This window comes from Ranitomeya variabilis, chromosome 6 (assembly GCF_051348905.1).
Source record: "Ranitomeya variabilis isolate aRanVar5 chromosome 6, aRanVar5.hap1, whole genome shotgun sequence".
NCBI classification, from domain to species: domain Eukaryota; kingdom Metazoa; phylum Chordata; class Amphibia; order Anura; family Dendrobatidae; genus Ranitomeya; species Ranitomeya variabilis.
In genome coordinates this window covers 82,334,717-82,358,288 of record NC_135237.1, presented here as the reverse complement: position 1 = coordinate 82,358,288, position 23,572 = coordinate 82,334,717, and the positions used below count along the sequence as shown (strand labels likewise).

Sequence of the window (23,572 nt, the reverse complement as noted above, 5' to 3'; positions counted from 1 at the left end):
ACCTTTTTATCTTGGTCTGCTGTTTATGATGGTCAAACTGTGAAACTGCTGGTTTAATTAGCCACTAGGTTCAACAAAGGCACTTTGGCTGTTTACCTGACGGTACACAGAGATAACACATTAATTTTGAGCAGATTCACTTGATTTGACCAGTAGATTCGATATGGTCCAAATTAAATTAGTCCAAATTGAAATTGCAATGAAAATACATTTATTTTGTAGACCCCAAGGCATAGTTAAAGGGGTTGTCCACTACTTTCAATTAACCCCCAATGTATTCCCCAGGGCCCCTAATGAATTTTGTAAATACCTTCAGTTGCCGTTTTCGCCTGTGAGCGGCGCTATGCCGGCGGCTGAGTCTGAGTCATGTGACCCCCAGGCTGCAGCCACCGCTAATTTCTGCTGATGTCACATCAATTTTGACTGCTTCGGGTGGGGGGTCATTGGTGTGTGTGTCTCTGTGTGCAGGCATCATCTGATAGGACTACAAGTCCCATCCGGCTATGCCTGCTACAGTGACAGTGAGTGACACATTATAAATAAATAATCTTTATTTTTATATAGCGCTAACATATTCCGCAGCGCTTTACAGTTTGCACACATTATCATCGCTGTCCCCGTTGGGGCTCACAATCTAAATTCCCTATCAGTATGTCTTTGGAATGTGGGAGGAAACCGGAGTACCCGGAGGAAACCCACGCAAACATGGAGAGAACATACAAACTCTTTGCAGATGTTGTCCTTAGTGGAGCTTGAACCCAGGACTCCAGCGCTGCAAGGCTGCTGTGCTATCCACTGCGCCACCGTGCTGCCCACATTAGCCAATGATGGGACAGTAGTAGTCCTATCATCCGGCTAATGTGTTGATTGTAAAAAATAAAACACATACACATATACAGTGCATACAACATACATACAAACATACAACATACATACAACATATATACATACAGACATACAACATACACCATGCGTCATGCGACATGCAACATGTCACATGTGACATGCAACATGCAACATGCGACATCCAACGTGTGACATGCAACTGTAACATGTGACATGCGACGTGCAACATGCGACATGTGACATGCAACATGTGACACACGACGTGCAACATGTGACATGCAATATGGAACATGTAACGTGACATGCGACATGCGATGTGTAACATGCAACATGTGACAGGCGACATGCAACATGATGCGACATGCAACATGTGACATGCAACATGTGACATGCAACGTGCGACATGCAACATACGACATGCAACATGTGACATGCAACATGTGACATGCAACATGCGACATGCGATGTGTAACATGCAACATAAGACATGCAACATACAACATTCCACATACAGTGCATACATACAGTTGTGGCCAAAAGTATTGACACCCCTGCAATTCTGTCAGATAATACTCAGGCAGGGGGGTCATTGGTGTGTGTCTCTGTGTGCAGGCATCGTCCGATAGGACTACAAGTCCCATCCGGCTATGCCTGCTACAGTGACAGTGAGTGACACATTAGCCAATGATGGGACAGTAGTAGTCCTATCATCCGGCTAATGTGTTGATTGTAAAAAAAACCACATACACATATACAGTGCATACAACATACAGTACATACAACATACAGACATACAACATACATACAACATACAGACATACAACATACATACAACATACATACATACAGACATACAACATACGACATGCAACATGCGACATGCAACAAGTCACATATGACATGCAAAATGCGACATGCGACGTGCAACGTGTGACATGCAACTGTAACATGTGACATGCAACATGCGACATGCAACATGTGACATGCGGCGTGCAACATGTGACATGCAATATGCGACATGCAACATGTAATGTGACATGCGACATGCGATGTGCAACATGCGACATGCACCATGTGACATGCAACATGCGACATGCGACGTGCGACATGCAACATTTGACATGCAACATGTGACGTGCGACATGCAACGTGCGACATGAACATACGACATGCAACATGCAGCATGCGACATGCAACATGCGACATGCAACATGTGACATGCAACATGCGACGTATAACATGCAACATACGACATGCAACATACAACATGCCACATACAGTACATACATACAGTTGTGGCCAAAAGTATTGACACCCCTGCAATTCTGTCAGATAATACTCAGTTTCTTCCTGAAAATGATTGCAATCACAAATTCTTTGGTATTATTATCTTCATTTAATTTGTCTTAAATGAAAAAAACACAAAAGAGAATGAAGCAAAAAGCAAAACATTGATCATTTCACACAAAACTCCAAAAATGGGCCAGACAAAAGTATTGGTACCCTTAGCCTAATACTTGGTTGCACAACCTTTAGGCTGGCATCACACATCACACTAGCGTATTGCATTCGATGTGAGAGCATCAGATGCGATATGCTAATGACACTCGGCTCCTGCTCGCAGCAGAGCAGGAGCCGAGTGTCATGCATCTGTGCTCCGATGTTCTCGCACAGGGAGGATCGGAGCACAGCTGCAGAGGAGGCGGAGAAATGAATTTCTCCATCTCCTCCATTGCTGGGGTCCGCTTATAACGCACATCACTCGGATGATATCCGAGTGATTTGCGCTGTCTCACTCGCACCCATAGGCTCATATGGGTGCGAGTGAGCTGAGAGTTTTCCTCGGTCCAAGACAATCGCAGCATGCTGCGATTGTCTCGGACTGAAGAAAACGGCCGACAAAAAGTCGGCTGCTGGGAGCTGCCCCATATGTTAACATTGGTCCGAGTGCAATGCGATTTTTTATCGCATTGCACTCGGCCATTTAAAACGCCAGTGTGACGCCGGCCTTAGCCAAAATAACTGCAACCAACCGCTTCCGGTAACCATCAATGCTCTGCTGGAATTTTAGACCATTCTTCTTTGGCAAACTGCTCCAGGTCCCTGATATTTGAAGGGCGCCTTCTCCAAACTGCCATTTTTAGATCTCTCCACAGGTGTTCTATGAGATTCAGGTCTGGACTTATTGCTGGCCACCTTAGAAGTCTCCAGTGCTTTCTCTCAAACCATTTTCTAGTGCTTTTTGAAGTGTGTTTTGGGTCATTGTCCTGCTGGAAGACCCATGACCTCTGAGGGAGACCCAGCTTTCTCACACTGGGCCCTACATTATGCTGCAAAATTTGTTGGTAGTCTTCAGACTTCATAATGCCATGCACACGGTCAAGCATTCCAGTGCTAAAGCCAGCAAAGCAACCCCAAAACATCAGGGAACCTCCGCCATGTTTGACTATAGGGACCGTGTTCTTTTCTTTGAATGCCTCTTTTTTTCTCCTGTAAACTCTATGTTGATGCCTTTGCCCAAAAAGCTCTACTTTTGTCTCATCTGACCAGAGAACATTTTTCCAAAATGTGTTTAGGCTTTTTCAGGTAAGTTTTTGCAAACTCCAGCCTGGCTTTTTTATGTCTCGGGGTAAGAAGTGGGGTCTTCCTGGGTCTGCTACCATACAGTCCCTTTTCATTCAGATGCCGACGGATAGTACGGGTTTACACTGTTGTACCCTCGGACTGCAGTGCAGCTTGATCTTGTTTGGATGTTAGTCGAGATTCTTTATCCAACATCCGCACAATCTTGCATTGAAATCTCTTGTCAATTTTTCTTTTCCGTCCACATCAAGGGAGGTTAGCCACAGTGCCATGGGCTTTAAACTTCTTGATGACACAGCGCACGGTAGACACAGGAACATTCAGGTCTTTGGAGATGGACTTGTAGCCTTGAGATTGCTCATGCTTCCTCACAATTTGGTTTCTCATGTCCTCAGACAGTTCTTTGGTCTTCTTGCTCAATGTGGTACACACAAGGACACAGGACAGAGGTTGAGTCAACTTTAATCCATGTCAACTGGCTGCAAGTGTGATTTAGTTATTGCCAACACCTGTTAGTTGCCACAGGTAAGTTACAGGTGCTGTTAATTACACAAATTAGAGAAGCATCACTTGGTTTTCCGAACAGTGCCAATACTTTCGTCCACCCCCTTTTTTATGTTTGGTGTGGAATTATATCCAATTTGGCTTTAGGACAATTCTTTTTGTGTTTTTTCATTTAAGACAAATTAAATGAAGATAATAATAACAAAGAATTTGTGTTTCAAATCATTTTCAGGAAGAAACTGAATATTATCTGACAGAATTGCAGGGGTGTTAATACTTTGGCCACAACTGTACAACATACATATAGACATACAGTACATATAACATAGAGTACATACTCACCATCACTTGTCACTTGGATCCCCGAAGCCAGTGTCTCCTGTAAAAAATATTAAAATAACAAACAAACAATATACTCCCTGATCCGCAGAAATCTAATTAAAATGAATGTCCCACGATAATCTCCTGTGGAGAGCATCAGCATCAGCTGATGCGACTGCTCTCCAAAGGCTCCAGGAATACAATGATGGTGGGTATCCTTCCAAAATGTATTCCCCACAATGTATTCCTACACCCCTGTGAGAAAATAGTCCCTAGTCTCACTTCTGGCACTGCTGTGTGAGAAAGTTGCCAAGCAGCAATGCCATAAAGTGAGACTCTTAACTAAGGTAACCTCAGTGATACACAGCAGGGGCCATTGTCTACTGTCAGTGTGTCACTGTAGGGCCTATAGAGTGGTGACATCGCCCGATGTCACTGTTCTATAGGGGAGAACGTCGTGGGACACTCGTTATTAATTGGACTATGGCAGAATGTGAGTATACGGTTTATTATTTTTAATTTTTTGCAGGCGATCGAGTATGGTAAGTATGGTTAAATTAAGAATACTAAAATACTTTTTTCTAGCTGTGTCAATTTTTTTTAACCCTTTCACTACTGTAGGATTAATAATGGATAGGTGTCTTATTGATGCCTCTCCATTATTAACCGGGCTTAATGTCACCTTACAATAGCAAGGTGACATTAACCCCTTATTACCCAATATCCCACCGCCACTCGGGAGTGGGAAGAGAGAGGCTAAGTGCCAGAATTGGCGCATCTCACAGATGCGCCATTTCTGGGGCGGCTGTGCGCTGGTATTTGTAGCTGGGGGGCCTATATCCATGCCCCCTCTCTAGGCTATGAATATCAGCCCGCAGCTGTCTGCATAGCCTTTCTGGCTATAAAATATAGGGGGACCCCATGTCATTTTTTGGGGGGTCCCCCTATTTTAACCCCTTTCTGCCAGCTGACGGAATAGTACATCAGCTGGTAGATCCCCCGCTTTGAGGTGGGCTTCGGCGGTGAGCCCACCTCAAAGCCGCGACATGTCAGCTGTTTTGTACAGCTGACATGTGCGCGCAATGAGCGCGAGCGGATCTATCAATAAAAACAAAGGATTAACCTAATCGCTAAATGACTTAGCGAAAAAAAAAATCAAAATGCCAAAATTACGTTTTTTTGGTCGCCGCAACATTGCATTAAAATGCAATAACGGGTGATCAAAAGAATGTATCTGCACCAAAATGGTATCATTAAAAACGTCAGCTTGGCACGCAAAAAAATAAGCCCTCACCTGACCCCAGATCACGAAAATTGGAGACGCTACGGGTATCGGAAATTCGCGCAATTTTTTTTTTTTTAGCAAACTTTGGAATTTTTTTTCACCACTTAGATAAAAAATAACCTTGACATGGTAGGTGTCTATGAACTCGTAATGACCTGGAGAATCATAATGGCAGGTCAGTGTTTTCCCGTTTTCTGTTACACGGCATGGTAACACCAATGATGTCGTTCAAAAGTACATCTCGTCCTGCAAAAAAAAAGCCCTCACATGGCCATATTGACAGAAAAATAAAAAAGTTATGGCTCTGGGAAGGAGGGGAGCGAAAAACGAAAATGAAAAAACGGAAAAAGCTCCGGGGGTGAAGGGGTTAGTAGCCAGTAAAGGCTACGCAGACAGCCCTTCCCAGGCTGCAAATATTGGCAATATTTTTTTCTTAACTGAAACATATTGTTCATTAACTCCTTTCTGCCAGCTGACGAAATAGTACGTCAGCTGGCAGAATCCCCTGCTTTGAGGTGGGCTCCGGCGGTGAGCCCACATCAAAGCCGCAACATGTCAGCTGTTTTCAATAAAAAAAAGGATTAACCTGATCACTAAATGGCGTAGCGAGAAAAAAATCAAAGCAAAAATTATGGTTTTTTTGTCGCCGCGACATTGCATTAAAATGCAATAACGAGTGATCAAAAGAACGTACCTGCACAAAAGTGGTATCAATAAAAAAGTTAGCTCTGCATGCAAAACATTAGCCCTCATCCAACCAGATATCTCAGAAAATATAGACGCTACGGGTATCGAAAAATGGCGCAATTATATTATTTATTTTTTAGCAAAGTTTGGAATTTTTTTTTAACCACTTAGATAAAAAATAACCTAGACATGTTTGGTGTCTATGAACTTGTAATCACCTGGAGAATCATAATGGCTGGTCAGTTTTAGGCTGTGTGCAGACGTTGCAGATTTGGGTGCAGAATTTTCTGCACAAAATTTGCATCTCCTGGCAGAAAAAGCAGCTGCATTTTTTATGCGTTTTTGCGCATTTTTTGCACCGTTTTGATGCGTTTTTAATGCAGTTTCTGTGCAATTTTGATGCATTTTTTGGTGCGGTTTTTGCGCGTTTTTGGGCTATGTTCTCACGTCGCTGATTTTGCTGCGGATCCGCAGCGTTTCCGCAGCAGTTTCCCATGCGTTTACAGTACAATTTAAACCTATGGGAGATGCAATCTGCAGTGCACATGCTGCGGAAAAAAAACACGCAGAAACACAGCGGTTTACATTCCGCAACATGTCAATTCTTTGTGTGGAATCCTCAGCGGTTTTACACCTGCTCCATAATAGAAAACCGCAGTTGTAAAACCGCAGTGGAATCTGCACAAAAACACCAGTAAATCCGCAGTAATTCCGCAGGAAATCCGCAGGTAAAATGCAGTGCCTTTTACCTGCGGTTTTCACAAATCCGCTGTGGAAAAATCCGCAGAGCTCAAGAATACGTGTACACATACCCTTGATGTAGTTTTTGGTGCGGTTTTGATTCAGTTTTTGATTCAGATTTTGGTGTTGTTTTGATGCGTTTTTGCATGCTTTTTTGCACAGTTTTGATGTGTTTTTTTATGCAATTTTTGGTGCGGTTTTTATGCTGTTTTTGGTGCATTTTTTGCATGGTTTTGATGCGTTTTTTGGTGCAGTTTTTTTGGCGGTTTTGGTGCGGTTTTTGCACGGTTTTGATGTAGTTTTTGGTGCGGTTTTGATTCAGTTTTTGGTGCAGTTTTGATGTGTTTTTGATTAAGTTTTTTGGCGTTTTTGAAAGCTAAATAAAGATGATTAAATGATTGATTAAAAAAAATAAAGATTTGTGATGTCATTATTGTCCAACATCCTCTTTTACATTTGTCCGACCCACACTCCATTACACACACAGATAGACAGATAGATAGATGGATGAGATGGATAGACAGATCTACATATAGATAGATCTATAGATGCATACATCTATGTATTCATATATCTATCTATAGATATATCTGGATAGATATATCTATGGATAGATATATCTATTGATAGATGTATAGTTAGTGTAAGGTGCGCGTTCACTGTCCGAATTACATCCAGATTAGCTGCAGATTGGATGCTGCGTACTTGTAGTCCCATAGGATGATGCCTGCACACACACTCACCCCCAAAGACCCCCTGCACAGACCTGCACACATCCTGATAGCCCTGCACACACCCGAACAGTCCAGCACACACTCTGACAGCCCCGCACACACCGGAACAGCCCGCACACACCCGAACAGTCCCGCACACACCCGAACAGTCCCGCACACACATGCACGCACACAGTCACCGCCCACACACTTCCCTCCTCCTGAACTGCAGCGTTTCTCGGACCCACAACCGCAGCAAAATTGCAGATCTTTTTTACATTTGCGGTTTTGTTGTTGATGTGCCCGACTCAATACAAGTCTATGGGTGCAGAAACGCTGCAGTTCCGCACAAAAGTGACATGCTGTGGAAAAAAAAGCTGCATTTCGGTGTGGCTTTTTCCGCAGCATGTGCACAACAAGTCTGCAGTTCCCATAGACTTACATTTGTTCTGCACTACACTGCGGATTTGATGCAATTCTGTGCAGCAAAAAACCCTGCGGATCTGCAATCAAATCCGCAACGTGTGCACACAGCCTTAGCATTTAGTGAACCTAGCAAAAAAGCCAAGCAAAAAACAAGTGTGGGATTGCACTTTTTTTACAATTTCATCGCACTTTGAATTTTTTTCACATTTTCTGTTACACGACATGGTAAAACCAATGATGTAGTTCAAAAGTAGAACTTGTCCTGCAAAAGACAAGCCCTCACATGGCCATATTGACAGAAAAATTATGGATCTGGAAAGAAGGGGAGCGATAAACGAAAAAAACGGAAAAAGCTCCAGGGGTGAAGGGGTTTAGAAACATGGATATGGACATATCTATGGAAATAGACATAGATATATAGATATATCTGTATCTATCTATCCATCCAGGGGTGGATTAAGGGTAGCCAGGGCTGTTCAGACACTGTGGGCCCCCCGGTCATGTGACAGGGTCATGCAACGGGGTCATGCGATGAGGTCATCATATACCTGAACCAGATTATTCCAGAAAAATAGTTGCTGTGTGAAACTATAACCTGTCAAACATCCATTGATCTAGTCAATTTACCCTTCAGTTCAGTATATAGTATACAGTGTCTGCAGGAAATAACACAGTTGTCTCGAGCTCCGCTTGTAGAACACATTACTTAATTTTTCGCAACTTCTACATTACACCACATGAAGAAAAAGAGGCGACATACTGTAGTGTCACTCTGCACAGTAACAGGACCGCCCCAACATTTAAAACAGTGTCCTCAAAAAATCAAATAAATACATCACTGCAGTAATAATATCCCTTAATTAGCCCCTATGGTAATAATAATATCCCCCATCCTGGCTCAGTGTATCTCATTCCTGGCTCCAGCCATATGTTCTCCCATCCTGCCCTCATGAGTATCCACCTGCCCCATATGATCTCCCCATCCTGCCCCATCAGTCTCCATCGTATCCTTCCTGCCCCATGATCCTGCACAATCTGTCTCCAATCCTGCCCCATGTCTTTCATTCTGCCCCGTGTCTCCAATCTTGCCTGGTATCTACATTCTGCCCATGTCTCCAGTCCTGCCCCCAGTGTGTCCAGCATCTCTGCCCCCAGTGTCCAGCATATTGCCCCCAGTGTGTCCAGCATATTGCCCCCAGTGTGTCCAGCAATCTGCCCCAGTGTGTCCAGCATATTGCCCCCAGTGTGTCCAGCATATTGCCCCCAGTGTGTCCAGCATCCTGCCCCCAGTATGTCCAGCATATTGCCCCCAGTGTGTCCAGCATATTGCCCCCAGTGTGTCAAGCATATTGCCCCCCAGTGTGTCCAGCATCCTGCCCCCAGTATGTCCAGCATATTGCCCCCAGTGTGTCCAGCATATTGCCCCCAGTGTGTCCAGCATATTGCCCCCAATGTGTCCAGCATATTGCCCTAGTGTGTCCAGCATCCTGCCCCCAGTGTGTCCAGCATATTGCCCCCAGTGTGTCCAGCATATTGCCCCCAGTGTGTCCAGCATCCTGCCCCCAGTGTGTCCAGCATATTGCCCCCAGTGTGTCCAGCATATTGCCCCCAGTGTAACCAGAATCTCTTCCCCCAGTGCGTCCAGCATCTCTGCCCCCCCAGTGTCCAGCATTCTGGCCCAGGCCCCCCAGATTGCCGTTCGCAATAAAAAAGGGTTCTCCTCACCTGTCCGCGCTCCTTCGTCGAAGCTTCCTCCTCGCAGCTGAAGCACGCACTCACCGGCGACTGACAGTGACATCAGACGTCGGCAATGTGCATGCTGCGGCTGATGTCAGCTGCCAGCCTCGGATTGGCTGGTGGCTGTTAACTATTGACGTGCGGGCGCGCATCTGCACGTCAATAGCGTTAAACTGCCGCAGCGCCGGTAGGGGCCCGGTGAGCAGATCAGATGGGGCCCGATGCGGGCCCCCTCTGCCCACTGGGCCCATACGCCAGTTAGGGCAGTAATGCCCTGATGGCGACGGTCAATCTGAGCGGTTGCCCAGGGCCCCCCCACACCACTGGGCCCTGGGCTACCGCCCAGGTTGACTTCATTATAATCCGCCACTGTCTGTATCCATCCCATATATATCTATCTATCCCATATCTATCTATCTATCTATCTATCTATCTATCTATCTATCTATCTATCTATCTATCCCATTTCTATCTATCTATCTATCTATCTATCTATCTATCTATCCCATATCTATCTATCTATCTACCTATCTATCTGTGTGTAATGGAGTGTGGGTCGGACAAATGTAAAAGAGGAGGTTGGACAGAAATGACATCACAAATCTTTTTGAAGATAGAGGGGGGAGAGGAGGGCAGGGTTTGGGTGTGTTTTGGAGTGGGTATGCTAGGCTTAGAGGCCTGTGCAAAGCATCATGGAACTTGTAGTATTAGAGCACAATAAGTCAGGAGAAAGGAAGTTGTCGATTAACCCCATGAGAGCTGGATCCAGCACTGAAGATGTGCTGCTACAGCATGATAAAAGGTAATATTGCTAAAATAAACACAGTGGATGTTTTCAGTGGCACATAATAGCAAGATTTATGAAAAAAAAGAAGTTATAGTACTGGACAACTTCTTTAATATAGAGATCAAAACATATTAAAAAATGAATAAATAAAAGCTTGCACTCACCTTTACAAGGCTCACCCCTCACCTGTCCTGCTACCACATCGCTCCCTCACTCACTTCCTCTGGTCAGAGATTGTGTTTCATATTTAATTTTCCATAGAAGTATTGCATGGCTTATTAATCTCCTGATGTTGGCTTGGGACTCTCCACAGATTAAAAAAATTCTCGTTAGTTTTGTTGTCAGTGGCCTCTTACCAAACAAAAAACACCCAGAAACAGATGTTTACAAATGAAATGTCTGGTTTGGCTTCAAATTCTAAGTCATGTGGCAAGGCTTATTAAAGGGTCGACATTGACTTTTAGGATATTCAATAGGTGGAGATAGAGGCCAGGCCCCATTCCTCTCTGCAGAGGCTATTTGCTTGATTGAATAAAGAATATATAATTGTTTAATTTAAATAGTCCCATGGTATTAGAGAATAAATGTTAATAATTTCATATTACTCTTAATTGTTAGGTTACATTGGATGGACATGATACACGTTCCCTCAATGTCAAATGGCTAAGAGAGAATATTGGTGTAGTAGGACAGGAACCTGTCTTGTTTGGGACAACCATTAGAGAAAATATTCGCTATGGTAGAGATGGAGTAACTGATGAAGAAATCGAGCAAGCAGCCAGAAAAGCAAATGCCTACGACTTCATATCTAGACTTCCAGATGTAATTTTGTTTTATATTAACACCTTGTTTGTTTAATATGTTTGTTACAGGTTTTTATGTTTAATTTAAGTTATTCCTTTACTTTGTGCACAGTCATACTGCATACAATCATCCATCTCTCTAGAACTGAATGGTGGCATATAGCAGAATTAGTAGGCATCATATTGTTATATACCTATAAACAGATGGAAGCATCTGCCAAATAGTTTAAAAAAATAACAGTTTTTATTAAACAATTTTAAAAAGCATAAATTGCATTCAGTTGGTGATACACATAAATGAACCTGACAACACAGGTATGATTACTCCATATATTTGGTTAGGACTGAAATCAATAACAGAACATATATCCTTCAACAATATTTCTATTAAATAGACCTTGGTGAGGGTACAGTTAGTGCTTATAAGGCTCTATATGTAAGTGAGTTACATCCTATGTACTCAAAGTGCAGTATGTGCTAATTATAATTTTTGTTGGTATCAGTACAAGTGAGCAAATTAGGGAAAACAATTAACACATAGAGCCTTTAAAGGAATACTATCAAGTAAACTCCTATAGATACACCCTAACCACATAAGAGCTCCTCAGTCCTCCTATAGATATAGATTTATAGTGCATAGGCTGCTGTATATCTCCACCTGTTAATAAGGTGCTTTTATTATATGTTTATGACTTGCCTAATAGTGATGGGCTGACCCCTGAATACTCGGGTCGGGCGGGTTAAAAAGATTCAGTTTGGGTACCAGAATGGTAGCCGAACCCGAACTCAAACCCAGACTCCATCCACATGGAGGCACGAACATCCATTGTTTGCCATGCTGTCATCTCCACGACAGCTCGGCAAACACTGCCTCTTATCGGCTGTAAGATAATTACCGCCGGTCAGAGATCTGTGGTTCCCTCTGGTCACAAGCGTTGGCTGATGGGACTACTACTCACATCAGCCTACGCCTGCTGTCACTGATAACAGTGAGAGCAGGCACCAGCTGATGGAAGTATTCATCAGCTGGCGCCTGCGCTATAAATATATTTTTTTTTACAAAATTCAGGGTGTAAACCTCAACTGTCAGCTTTCTTGTAGCTGTTTATCAAGAAAAGAGGGGTCCCCATGCCATTTTTTTTTATTAATTAAAAAAAAAAAAAAACTGTGTGGGTCCCCCCCATTTTTGACAACCAGCCAAGCTAAACCAGACAGCTGTGGGCTGTTGTTCTCGGGCTGGTAACAGGCCCTTGATATTGGCCCCCCAACCTAAAAAAAGCTGCTCACAACTGCCCCAGAAAAGGTGCATCTATTAGATGCAACAGTTCTGGTCCTTTGCCCAACTCTTTCCACTTGCCCTGTGGCAGTGGCAAGTGGGGTAATATTTTTGTGGTTGATGTCACCTTTATCTATAAGACACCTTTCCATTACTAATCCTATAGTAATACTGTAAATAAACACACAGCCAGAATAAAGTCCTTCATTTGAAATAAAAATGCACACAGTTTTACGTTTTTATTTAAAAATAACAAACAATTATACTCACCTTACGCCCATTCCATTAAAGCCTTTGTCTACTGTAAAAAAGCAAAGATAAAAAACAACCATATCTCTTACCTGTCCACGTACTGTCCTACAATGTAATCCATGTCTGCAATAAATGGTTTTCAACCTGGATGGCGCCAAGATGCGACTGTCAAGGCTGAAAGCCACGGGAGAATGAGCTGCTGAGAGCGCAGCCTCAGTGACTAGCGGTGATGTCATTAAGGTTACCACAGGTCACTGAGACTGTGTTCCCAGCTAGGCCAATAATCTGCAGTGAATTCAGTGAGATCACCAGCAAATTGAGAAAAAGTCTCACGGTGCAGCGCTGAGTTCAGTGAGCTCACCACAGTTCCCCAAATCTGAACAGTAACACTGACTTCCTGGAGAAGTCCGTGTTCAGGGTCTGTGCCCGGACAGTAGGTGTTCCGTATGGACCCAAAAATTAACTGTTTGGGTTTGCCCATCTCTATCAAGGACCTGCAGCTTTTTTTATTTGCAACCTGACTCTTCTTCCTCTCTCCTTTATTACTAATTACCATTAATTTCAGCATTAACAAACATGTATTCAGAGGACTCTGCTCATTTGCATCGTGGCCCAGTGTTCTAGCATCACAACACATACTGCATAGTAGCAGCTTGCCACTCAATAACACCATGTGGCTTTATCCATGTTCTTGTGTTTCCTGTTATTAATCAGTTTTAATTGGGGGTAGCTGCTCCTCACTTAGGTTCACAAATGTGGTCTCTTAATAGAGTAACTCAGAATTCTCAAAAATTTTAAAATGGACTTTTTAAACAAGTTAACCCCTTATCAAAAGTGCTCCAACTAATGCATGATGGTGACTCATGCATGTGCAGTACTACTTTAATCCCACCTGCATCTGTAGCACCATCTCTGTCTTTTAAAAATGTTAACAAAATGGCAAAATGTCTAGAGATAATATATAGTTTTTACTGTATTCTTTTTTTTTTGCTCAGAAATTTAACACATTGGTGGGTGAGAGGGGAGCCCAACTAAGTGGTGGTCAGAAACAGAGAATAGCAATAGCTCGTGCTCTAGTACAAAACCCAAAAATACTTCTCCTAGATGAAGCAACATCAGCACTGGACTCACAGAGTGAAGCTTTAGTACAAGCTGCCTTGGATAAGGTGACATATTTTAAACACCTTGTAATGAGTAATATTGGACATTATGTAGTATTATTTTTACTTTGATCTTTTATTTATGTTGATGCTTTGAGGCTAGAGCTGGTCGGACCATCATTATGATAGCACATCGATTGTCTACTATCAAAACAGCTGATATCATTGCCGGCATTCATGTTGGGAGAGTGGTGGAGCAAGGAACACACAGGGAGCTCATGAAAAAAAACGGTATCTACCATTCTCTTGTGATGCTTCAGGTAATGAATCTACAAAAAAAATGTATAGAAAACAACTTAATTCAAATGGACCAAAATAAAAAAAAACATATCTAATTTTATTGCCATGCAACAATCCTTACAGACTATGAATTGTTAAGGACATTATGGAAACATTTGTATATTGAATTATAGAAGTTGATGCTGTAATTTTGTAACTAGACTGTGTCAGCGTCTAACTTCTCTATTTCCGCTTCAGTCATTGGGCATGGCAGAGTGACTATACGACGGCGGTACTTTACTTCTTGGACTTGTGGTTCTGCCCAGTCTTGAAGCTTGGGAATTATTTCCTGGCTAGTTAATATTGTTGGGTGCAATTACTCCCTAATGAAAAACTCATGAGAGTCAGTTTCCTGTGCAAAATAGGCCACATTCACACGTGAGTATTTGGTCAGTATTTGTGTTTCAAGAATTTTTTTTTCATTTTTAAATATTTACAAGTATAGGCAGGGGGAGGAAAGGAGTTGCATCATAATAATAGTGAGAACAGGAGCGGCTGATGGGAGTATTCCTCAGCCGGCGCCTGCACTATAAATAAATAATTTAACTAAAAAACAGCATGGGTTCCCCTGTATTTTCTATAACGAGCCAGGCAAAACAGCAACCCTCAGCTTTCAGCCTCAGCAAGGTTGGTTATCAAGAATAGAGGGGTCCCCATGCTGTTTTTTTAAATTTATTATTATTATTATTATTATTATTATTATTATTATTAAAGCTCACAGCTGGGGGCTTGTATTCTCAGGCTGGTAAGGGGCCATGGATATTGACTAAAACTAGCAGCCTGCAACTGCCCAGAAAAGGCACATCTATTAGGTGCACCAATTCTAGAGCTTTGCCTGGCTCTGTCCACTTGCCCTGTAGCGGTGGCCTGTGAGGTAAAATTTGTGGGGTTGATGTCACCTTTGTATTGTCTAGTGACATCAAGCCCATGGGTCAGTAATGGAGAGGCATCTATAAGACACCTATCCATTACTAATCCTTTAGTTATATAGTAAATAAAGACATAGCAAGTATAAAGTCCTTTATTTGCAATAAAACGAAACATACTTTTCAATTTTTATTTAAAAATAACATCATTACCCTCATTTAACGCCTAATTCCACTGGATCCCTTGTGTCCTGTAATAAAGCAAAAATAAAAAAAAACAATATCCCTCACCTGTCCATTGTTCTGTCCCACGTTGTAATCCATGTCTGGGGATAAATAGTTTTCAACCTGGAAGGTGCCAAGATGTGACTGTCGAGGCTGAGAACCACTGGTGAATGAGCAGCTGTGAGCACAGCATAATTGACCAGTGGTGACGTCATCAATGTTACCGCCGGTCAGTGAGGTTGTGTTCCCAGCCAGTCTGAACTGCGGAGACCTCTAATAGATGTGTCTTTTCTGAGTGGCTCTGGGCTGCTATTTTTAGGTTGGGGGGTCAATATCCATGGCCCCCTACTAGCCTTAGAATAACAGCCTAAAGCTGTCAACTTTAGCAAGGCTGATTGTCACAAATGGGGGAGACCCACTCCATTTTCTTTAATGATTTGTTTAAATAATTTTAAAAAACAGCATTGAGACCCCTTTCTTCTTGATAACCAGCCTTGCTGAAGCTGACAGCTGAGGCTTGCAGCCCCCAGCTGTGAGTTTTGCCTGGCTGGCTATAGAAAATACAGGGAAAAACAAGCTGAATTTTTTATTTTGTTTATCCATAGCGCAGGCAGCAGGTGATGAATACTTCCATCAGACCCTCCTGCACTCACTGTTATTAGTGACAGCAGGTGTAGGCTGATGGGAGTTATAGTCTGCTGTCTCTGTTATCAGTTCAATATAACTCTCATCATTCTCCCCTGCTCGCGTTGATCACTGGCAGAGCAGGGGAGAATTATGAGAAACGTTTTCAGCACCCGGCGCCGGGAACAACGCTAACTGTCCTCTGCTTCTCAGGCACCGGTGTGTGTGGTACTGATGCAGCACATGGGTCTCACAGGGTTGCCACACGTGGGCCAAACGTGTTACACACATGGACACTAACATCTCCGGTACCAGAAATATCAGGCCGTGTGAAATAGGCCTCAGAAACAAGTGCGCCACTTCTATATTTTTCGCCCACTCCTGGTTTTGGCTTACAAATACTGACCAAATACTGAACGTGTGAACGTGACCTTATAGTGAACACTATAACTGTTTATCTGCAGCTTGTTTTGCCCTTGATCAACCTGTGTTATCCCTGTTCTAATGTCTGCCCATTTCCTGACTATTCCTCTGCCATTTGATTTTGTATCTTGTATGCCCTCCTGGTTCTGACTCAGTAACCGCACCATTCCTGCCAGCTCCACAACTGACCCCTATGTAAGTCCACATCCCTGTGCAGGGATTAAAGGGTGAAGGCTAGGGCTCCCCTGGGACCTGATAGCCAGCACAAAGCGGGTCTGTCAGGTGAACACTGACAAACACCCATGAAAAAAAACAAAGGCAATCTGTAACACAAATATGGACTACTGTGAAAGCAAAATACGATATTTATTGATTATTGTACATTGTTATGTTGCCTCCATTGTTTGCAAAGCTTAGTGGCTGAATGTGGGTGCAACTTTCTTTAAAGGGAACCTGTCACCCCCAAAATCGAAGATGAGCTAAGTCCACCAGCATCAGGGGCTTATCTACAGCATTCTGTAATGCTGTAGATAAGCCCCCGATGTATCCTGAATGATGAGAAAAACAGGTTAGATTGTACTCTCCCAGGGGCAGTCCCTGTCCGGTTCTGGTCCGATGGGCAGCGTGGTCCAGTCCGGGGCCTCCCATCTTCTTACGATTATGTCCTCTTCTTGTCTTCACGCTGCGGCTCCGGCGCAGGCATACTTTGTCTGCCCTGTTGAGGGCAGAGCAAAGTACTGCAGTGCGCAAGCGCCGGGACCTTACCATCGGACCAGAACCGGACTGGGACCGCCCCTGGGTGAGTATAATCTAACCTGTTTTTCTCATCATTCAGGATACATTGGGGGCTTATCTACAGCATTCCAGAATGCTGTAGATAAGCCTCTGATGCTGGTGGGCTTAGCTCATCTTCGATTTTGGGGGTGACAGGTTCCCTTTCAGATTAATTGTCGTCAATGCTGATAAAATTGTGTAGCAGAATTAGTTTTTTTATGATTTTTTTTGTATGAAAAATTGTTACTAGAACCTTTACCCTGTAACAGATAATAGTTGTATTGGCACATTTTTTAGAACGACGGCAAAGGCAACCATGCAGAAAATACTAGCTTGGAGAGTTCTTTTGATATTGAAAGTTCTGGAGCAGAATTTGACATTAGTAAGATCGAAGATGAAGAAAACTTCCAGCCGTCTTTAAAAGATGTTGAATACATGCTGTCACCTATAAAAAGTGGAAACCTCAAAAATGGTTCCATTAGAAGAAAAAGTAAAGAGGATCCTTCAGAAGAAAAAACCAGTAAGAAAAAATATGGAGTTGCAGATGAGGTAGGATGTGACGAGGGTACAAAATTAAACGCATGAAGGGTGCATGTACACGGATATACCTGTTGCCATAAGGGCAAAATAAGCAACACATTGTGCAGATTTCACACATTTATTTCACATTTCACCTTTTGCATTGCAAAGTCATGGATTACAAATCTACAATATGAGTCAATTTATAATGCAGAATTTCTCCACAGTATGTGTGGATGAGATTTTGAAAAACTTCATTTTCAGTGCTGGTACGATAATAGACAATGGATTTTGGAAAATTGAACCCAAGTGATCATAACATGAGACAGACATGTCACTTCACAATGGAAAAGAGGTTGTTTTTTTTAATTATTTATGTAAAATAATATTTACGCTTCATTCAGATGTCCATTTTTGAAGTACAAGATATGTCTGTCTTTTTCACAGATAGAACAAGTACAAATTATAGTATATGGAATTGTTCATGTGTCCATGTCATTATGAAAGCCGGAGGACCTGCAAGAACCCCCTCCCCCCCAAAAAAAAGCCTAATTTTGATCTGGATCAAACTCATCCAAATAGCTCTATGTGTCCATGATAAATTCATACTGCGCACTGGTGGCATGCAAAGTGCAACCTTGTGCTGCACTTTTATCATGGAACAAAAGTAAATCCCCAGACAAACAATGCCACCTAAACTAAATCATATAAATCATAAATTAGGTATCTTATGGGCATTGAGATATAGGACCGCTAAATAGTGGAGTTCAGCACCTAAAGGATCAGAACATTTAAGAAGGGAGGGCGCACACAGAACTATAAAGATACAAAAAAGATTCTTTATTGGATCAAAACACAACAATAATAAAAACACATTAAAAAGCACACAAAGTAAGCCCAAACGCTCAGTGGTGAACCAAAAAGTTTGTGGCACCACAGCTGAACAGGGACCAATAATAATAATCTCTTTATTTTTATAGCGCCAACATATTCCGCAGTGCTTTACAGTTTTTTTTTTGCACATATTATCATTGCTGTCCCCGATGGGGCTCAAAATAAAATCTAAATTCCCTATCTGTATGTCTTTGGAGTGTGGGAGGAAACCAGAGAACCCAGAGGAAACCCACGCAAACACGGGGGGAACATACAAACTCCTTTCAGCTATTGTCCTTGGTGGGATTTGAACCCAGGGATCCAGTGCTGCAAGGCTGCAGTGTTAATCACTGAGCCATCGTGCTGCCCCAATAGTACTATAGCAGCAGAGAGATGTTGTGCATAAATATAATTACATAAATACACCAAAAAGTAATGACCAACAGTAGGCCTGTTTAAACCAAATTGCTTAGAAAGTGCATAGTGCATAAGGCTAATGCAGTGGACAAAAAAGGCACGCTGCCAAAACGCGCGTAAGGGTTGTGGCACCATTTGTGTTTACAGGTAAACCATCATTATATATAATTTTGCAGCACTACATGCTATGCTAGTTAATACCTTGTTTTTTGTCGACTGCAGTAGCCTTATACACTATGCACTTTCTAAACAATTTGGTTTAAACAGGCCTACTGTTGGTCATTATTTTTTGGTGTATTCTGGTAATTACATTTATGCACAACATCTCTGTGCTGCTACAATATTACTATTGGTCCCTTTGTACAGCTGTGGTGCCACTTAGCATTTGGGCTTACGTTGTGTGTTTTTTAATGTGTTTTTATTATTGTTGTATTTTGAGTCAATAAAGAATGTTTTTTGTATCTTACAGTTCTGTGAGCTGCCTCCCTTCTTGTATTTTTTGTGCCCTTTCATCATTGTTGCTTGAAAGGAGAAGCTTTAAATTGATGGAGATCAGATCCAAAATAGTGATAAAAACAGTTTTTTTTTGCATATGATAAAAATGACTGACATAAAAATGAGGATTTAATAAAATGATACCTTCAAAATAACATATTGGACAGAACGCACAAAATGTAGATATGTTGCCTCAAAAAATTAGCTGAAATAATAACCGTTTTGTAGTGCATTTCATTTGACACAATCCTCTCTATTGTCTACAACCACATAGTAAATGCTGTGATCTAGCAGTTATAGCACACCAGCTGCAATTGTAACAGCTCAGATCATATTGCATGAGTGTCTTCTTGCTAATAATAACATTGGTCATTATAATTAGTTTACCAATAATAATATTAGTAGTAATAATAGCGTAATATTATTTTCATGGTGGTCTTGATCTATTGTTTCCTGCTTATTCTTTGCAGGAGTGTATTGCATCCATGGCACTTCTAAGAAGAATTTTACAGTTAAACAAACCAGAGTGGCTATGCATTGTGATTGGGCTGATATTTGCTGGTATATCTGGGGTTATAATTCCATCATTTGCAATTATATTGTCAAAGTCTGTTGGGGTAGGTGTCTAAGCTCCATGTGACATATATTTGATAAAAGTTATTTTGTGGTTTTCTGGCATGATAGTTATCTATGTGACAGTTTATGTACTGAATATGTGTTGCAAATTGAGTGTTGTTTGCCGTTTGTAATGTATAATAGGTAACAGTATTTAAATAAGTTTGACCAATATTTTTTCATGTTTTTCCAATAACATACAGAGAACATTAAAGGGCTTGTCTCACGAACAAAGTTAATTTTAATCAATAAATCTTGGAATAATAATAATTTCCACAACTGGATGTATTTTAAAAAAAATGTCCCTTTGCTGAGATAATCTTATATGGGCTCATACTCATCTGCGAGGAAAATGGACGCGCGCAGTCTGATTAAAAATTGGATTGCACTTTGATCAAGGTTAATCTATGAGTCCGTGCTCATCTGCGATTTTCTTCTCAGCTCAGATTGGGATGAGAAAAAATCGAAGCAAGCTGCGGTTGTACTCTTATTTTGGACGAGACTCGCCAATGCAAGTCATTGGGTGTGATGAAAAAAATCGCTCCGCACTCAAACCATGCAAATGCCACACGATTTTTACACACCGATGTATTTTGAAAAGCCGGCAATTCATCTGACCCGACAGAATAGAATAGATACAATAGATATACACACATAGAATAGACAGAAATAAAGATGTCAGTGACATATATATATATATAATCAGTACAGTGCTTGTGTAGCTTAATGCACATGTATTTTTTTATTGGGAAAAGTTCTAACAGCACATGTGCTGACGTAAGTGAGTTGAACTGAGTTCATTGGTTGTGAACTCTCAGGACCTATCTGATGGCATCACGAGCATGAGAACTTTCTTGCGATTGCGGTGATGTCAGTGAGGTGAAAGGAGTTCGCCACGTGACACTGAGCTGAGCATGAGCAACTGTAATGTCTATATACTCTTTTGCTTCCTCCCCTGCCCAGGAGATGTGGTATGATCAGATCATATTCCTGTATGGTCAGATACAGCCATTACACAGTACACAGCAGGGGCACATTTATAAGATTATCTCAGCACAAGAACATTTTTTGTAAACAGATCCAATTATGGAAATTATTATTATTCCAAGATCTATTCATAAAAATCAAATTTAAAATTAACTTTGTTAGTTGGAAAACCCCTTTAAGAATATTAAGTTCCAACAGAATTTTTTAATATCTGAAACAATCTGCTGCAATGAGCTTTTTATACCAGGAAATTCAGATTGCAACACGTTTTTACAAAAAAGATCCAGTATTGCAGATCATATTTTCAGAGAATAAATAAATCAACAAGGAATTGCCTGTTGATTCTTGGTATGGGATAAATAGCCCTGTATCTAAATGCCCTGACCAAGACAAAGTGACTTGTTATTGCCCACTGGTAACAAGAACCAAGGCACATTGTCTACAAACCACCTAGAAGCTTTTCACATGATCACATGCTTTAGGTCAAGTCATGATTAACCTGATATTGCCCCTAAATACAGTGGTATAACTTGAATCCTATAGGTGTCAAGGCTCACATTTGGACATGCCCCATCCCAATCCCCACTAGCATGTTGCTTTGATGTGTAAGGTGCCTGAGTGAGGTAATCGTGAGCAAGCTTCTGCACGATCCGGCAGCCTACAGGCAAATCGTATCCCAGTCCCGGTGTGCTGCTGTGTGTGGGGTACATCACACTTACCTGTGGCCCATAGGCCTCCACTGGCTCGAGACTTTCGTCTTCCAGAACCTCTGCAGCACACAATCCAGAGAACGCTGAATACATTAAAACAGTCAAACAGTTACAGTTTCAGTCATCATTACAGTGGACCATATAATATGGGGCACAACAGGTTACAGTCTTTCCCACAGGTACTGGACAAAACGTGGGCCCTAGTTCTTGGTATGGGTAGAGCCTCCTTCTTTGTAGCTCCTCTAGCACTAGGAATTCTTTTCCACCACAATCAGTGCACATGGATTCCATTGCCTCCCGCCTCTGAGAGTCTGAGTACACCTTTCCTTGTAACTCTGCAGGCTTAGTGCGCCCAAAGGCATCAGGCCCATCTTGAGGTCCCCAGGCTAACAAATGGATTCACACGGATGGGTTCTATGATAATCCACTGCCCGGAGTAACAGGCTCATGATGGCCCTAGCAGCCCACTGCTTATGACCACTGCTATCACTACGCCATACTTTCTCTAACTAAATTTGGCACTTCCTGACTCTGACACTAATGCTCAGTTCCCCTCACTAATCAGGGCAGGCCGCTGCAGTTAACCCTATCTGGGCTATACTGGAGCCCCAGGGGCTTTGCTTTCAGCTAGCAAACATTACTATAAAATACATTTAGCCTCTTGGGGTGTCAGAGAGTAGAACATCATCTCCACCATTCCTACAAATGCATGGGCCCCAGTAGTGCTGCTAGAACCTATAAAGACATATCGTATATGTTCCCCCACACCACCCCTGGTAAAAACAAATACAGATACAATATATAAATCTTGCAGAAAATAAGGCAATTAGATCATTTTCTAAGTACAGTCATACAGTTACCAAATATTGAGTTTTAGCTTGTTAATGTTAGTGAGCAAAGACATTATTGCATTTGGGAGACACTGAGGTGAATTACAGATTGTATTGTAGCTAAAAGTAACTGCATTGAAATCATCTTATATAGCGAGTGTAAAAGAGCTTGTGAGTGATTTGTTTCTAAGTGCAATTTTGCTTAAAGGTGTTGTCCTGTCCAAAATGATACAGTAAGTCTTCAGAAATGATAAGTCTCAGGCATAATGCATACGTATCGTCCAGTCTCAGCTCAAAAACCAGCTTATGTACACAGCGCGCAGTGCGTGCACTGGGGGGATTCATAAGTCTGCAGTCACACAGAGTGACTGCAGGCATCATTTTGGACCAGACAACCCCTATAAGTGTGTGACGTATGATTTAGTGACTTTGGATTCAGGGACTTTAGAAGGTAGTAACTTGTAGAAATTCACTTTTTCTATTTGCATTTTTATAATTATGTGTTGATAATTTTTTGTGCTTGCCATTAACCCCTTCACCCCGAAGCTTGTTTTCACCTTCCTGACCAGGCCAATTTTTACAATTCTGACCACTGTCACTTTATGAGGTCATAGCTCTGGAACTCTTCAATGGATCCCAGTGATTCTGAGAATGTTTTCTCGTGACATAATGTACTTTATGATAGTGGTAAAATTTCTTTGATATAACTTGACGAATTTGGCTAAAATGTAGAAAATCTTGCAATTTTCAAACTTTTAATTTTTATGCCCTTAAATCAGAGATTCATATCACACAAAATAATTAATAAATAACA

General features: G+C 41.9%; 1 protein-coding gene across 3 annotated transcripts in view; it reads left to right on the top strand.

The window, feature by feature from the left end:
- Nucleotides 1–23,572, top strand: part of LOC143781839 (ATP-dependent translocase ABCB1-like) — a 576,903-nt gene that overhangs the window by 360,676 nt on the left and 192,655 nt on the right. For 2 of the 3 annotated variants that reach the window (XM_077268723.1, XM_077268725.1), the window contains 5 exons: nt 11,249–11,452; nt 13,957–14,127; nt 14,220–14,381; nt 17,610–17,861; nt 20,087–20,233. In XM_077268723.1, the coding sequence (XP_077124838.1) occupies nt 11,249–11,452; nt 13,957–14,127; nt 14,220–14,381; nt 17,610–17,861; nt 20,087–20,233 (936 nt within the window). The remainder of the gene's footprint in view (nt 1–11,248; nt 11,453–13,956; nt 14,128–14,219; nt 14,382–17,609; nt 17,862–20,086; nt 20,234–23,572) is intronic. The other variant, XM_077268724.1, reaches the window with a different exon arrangement.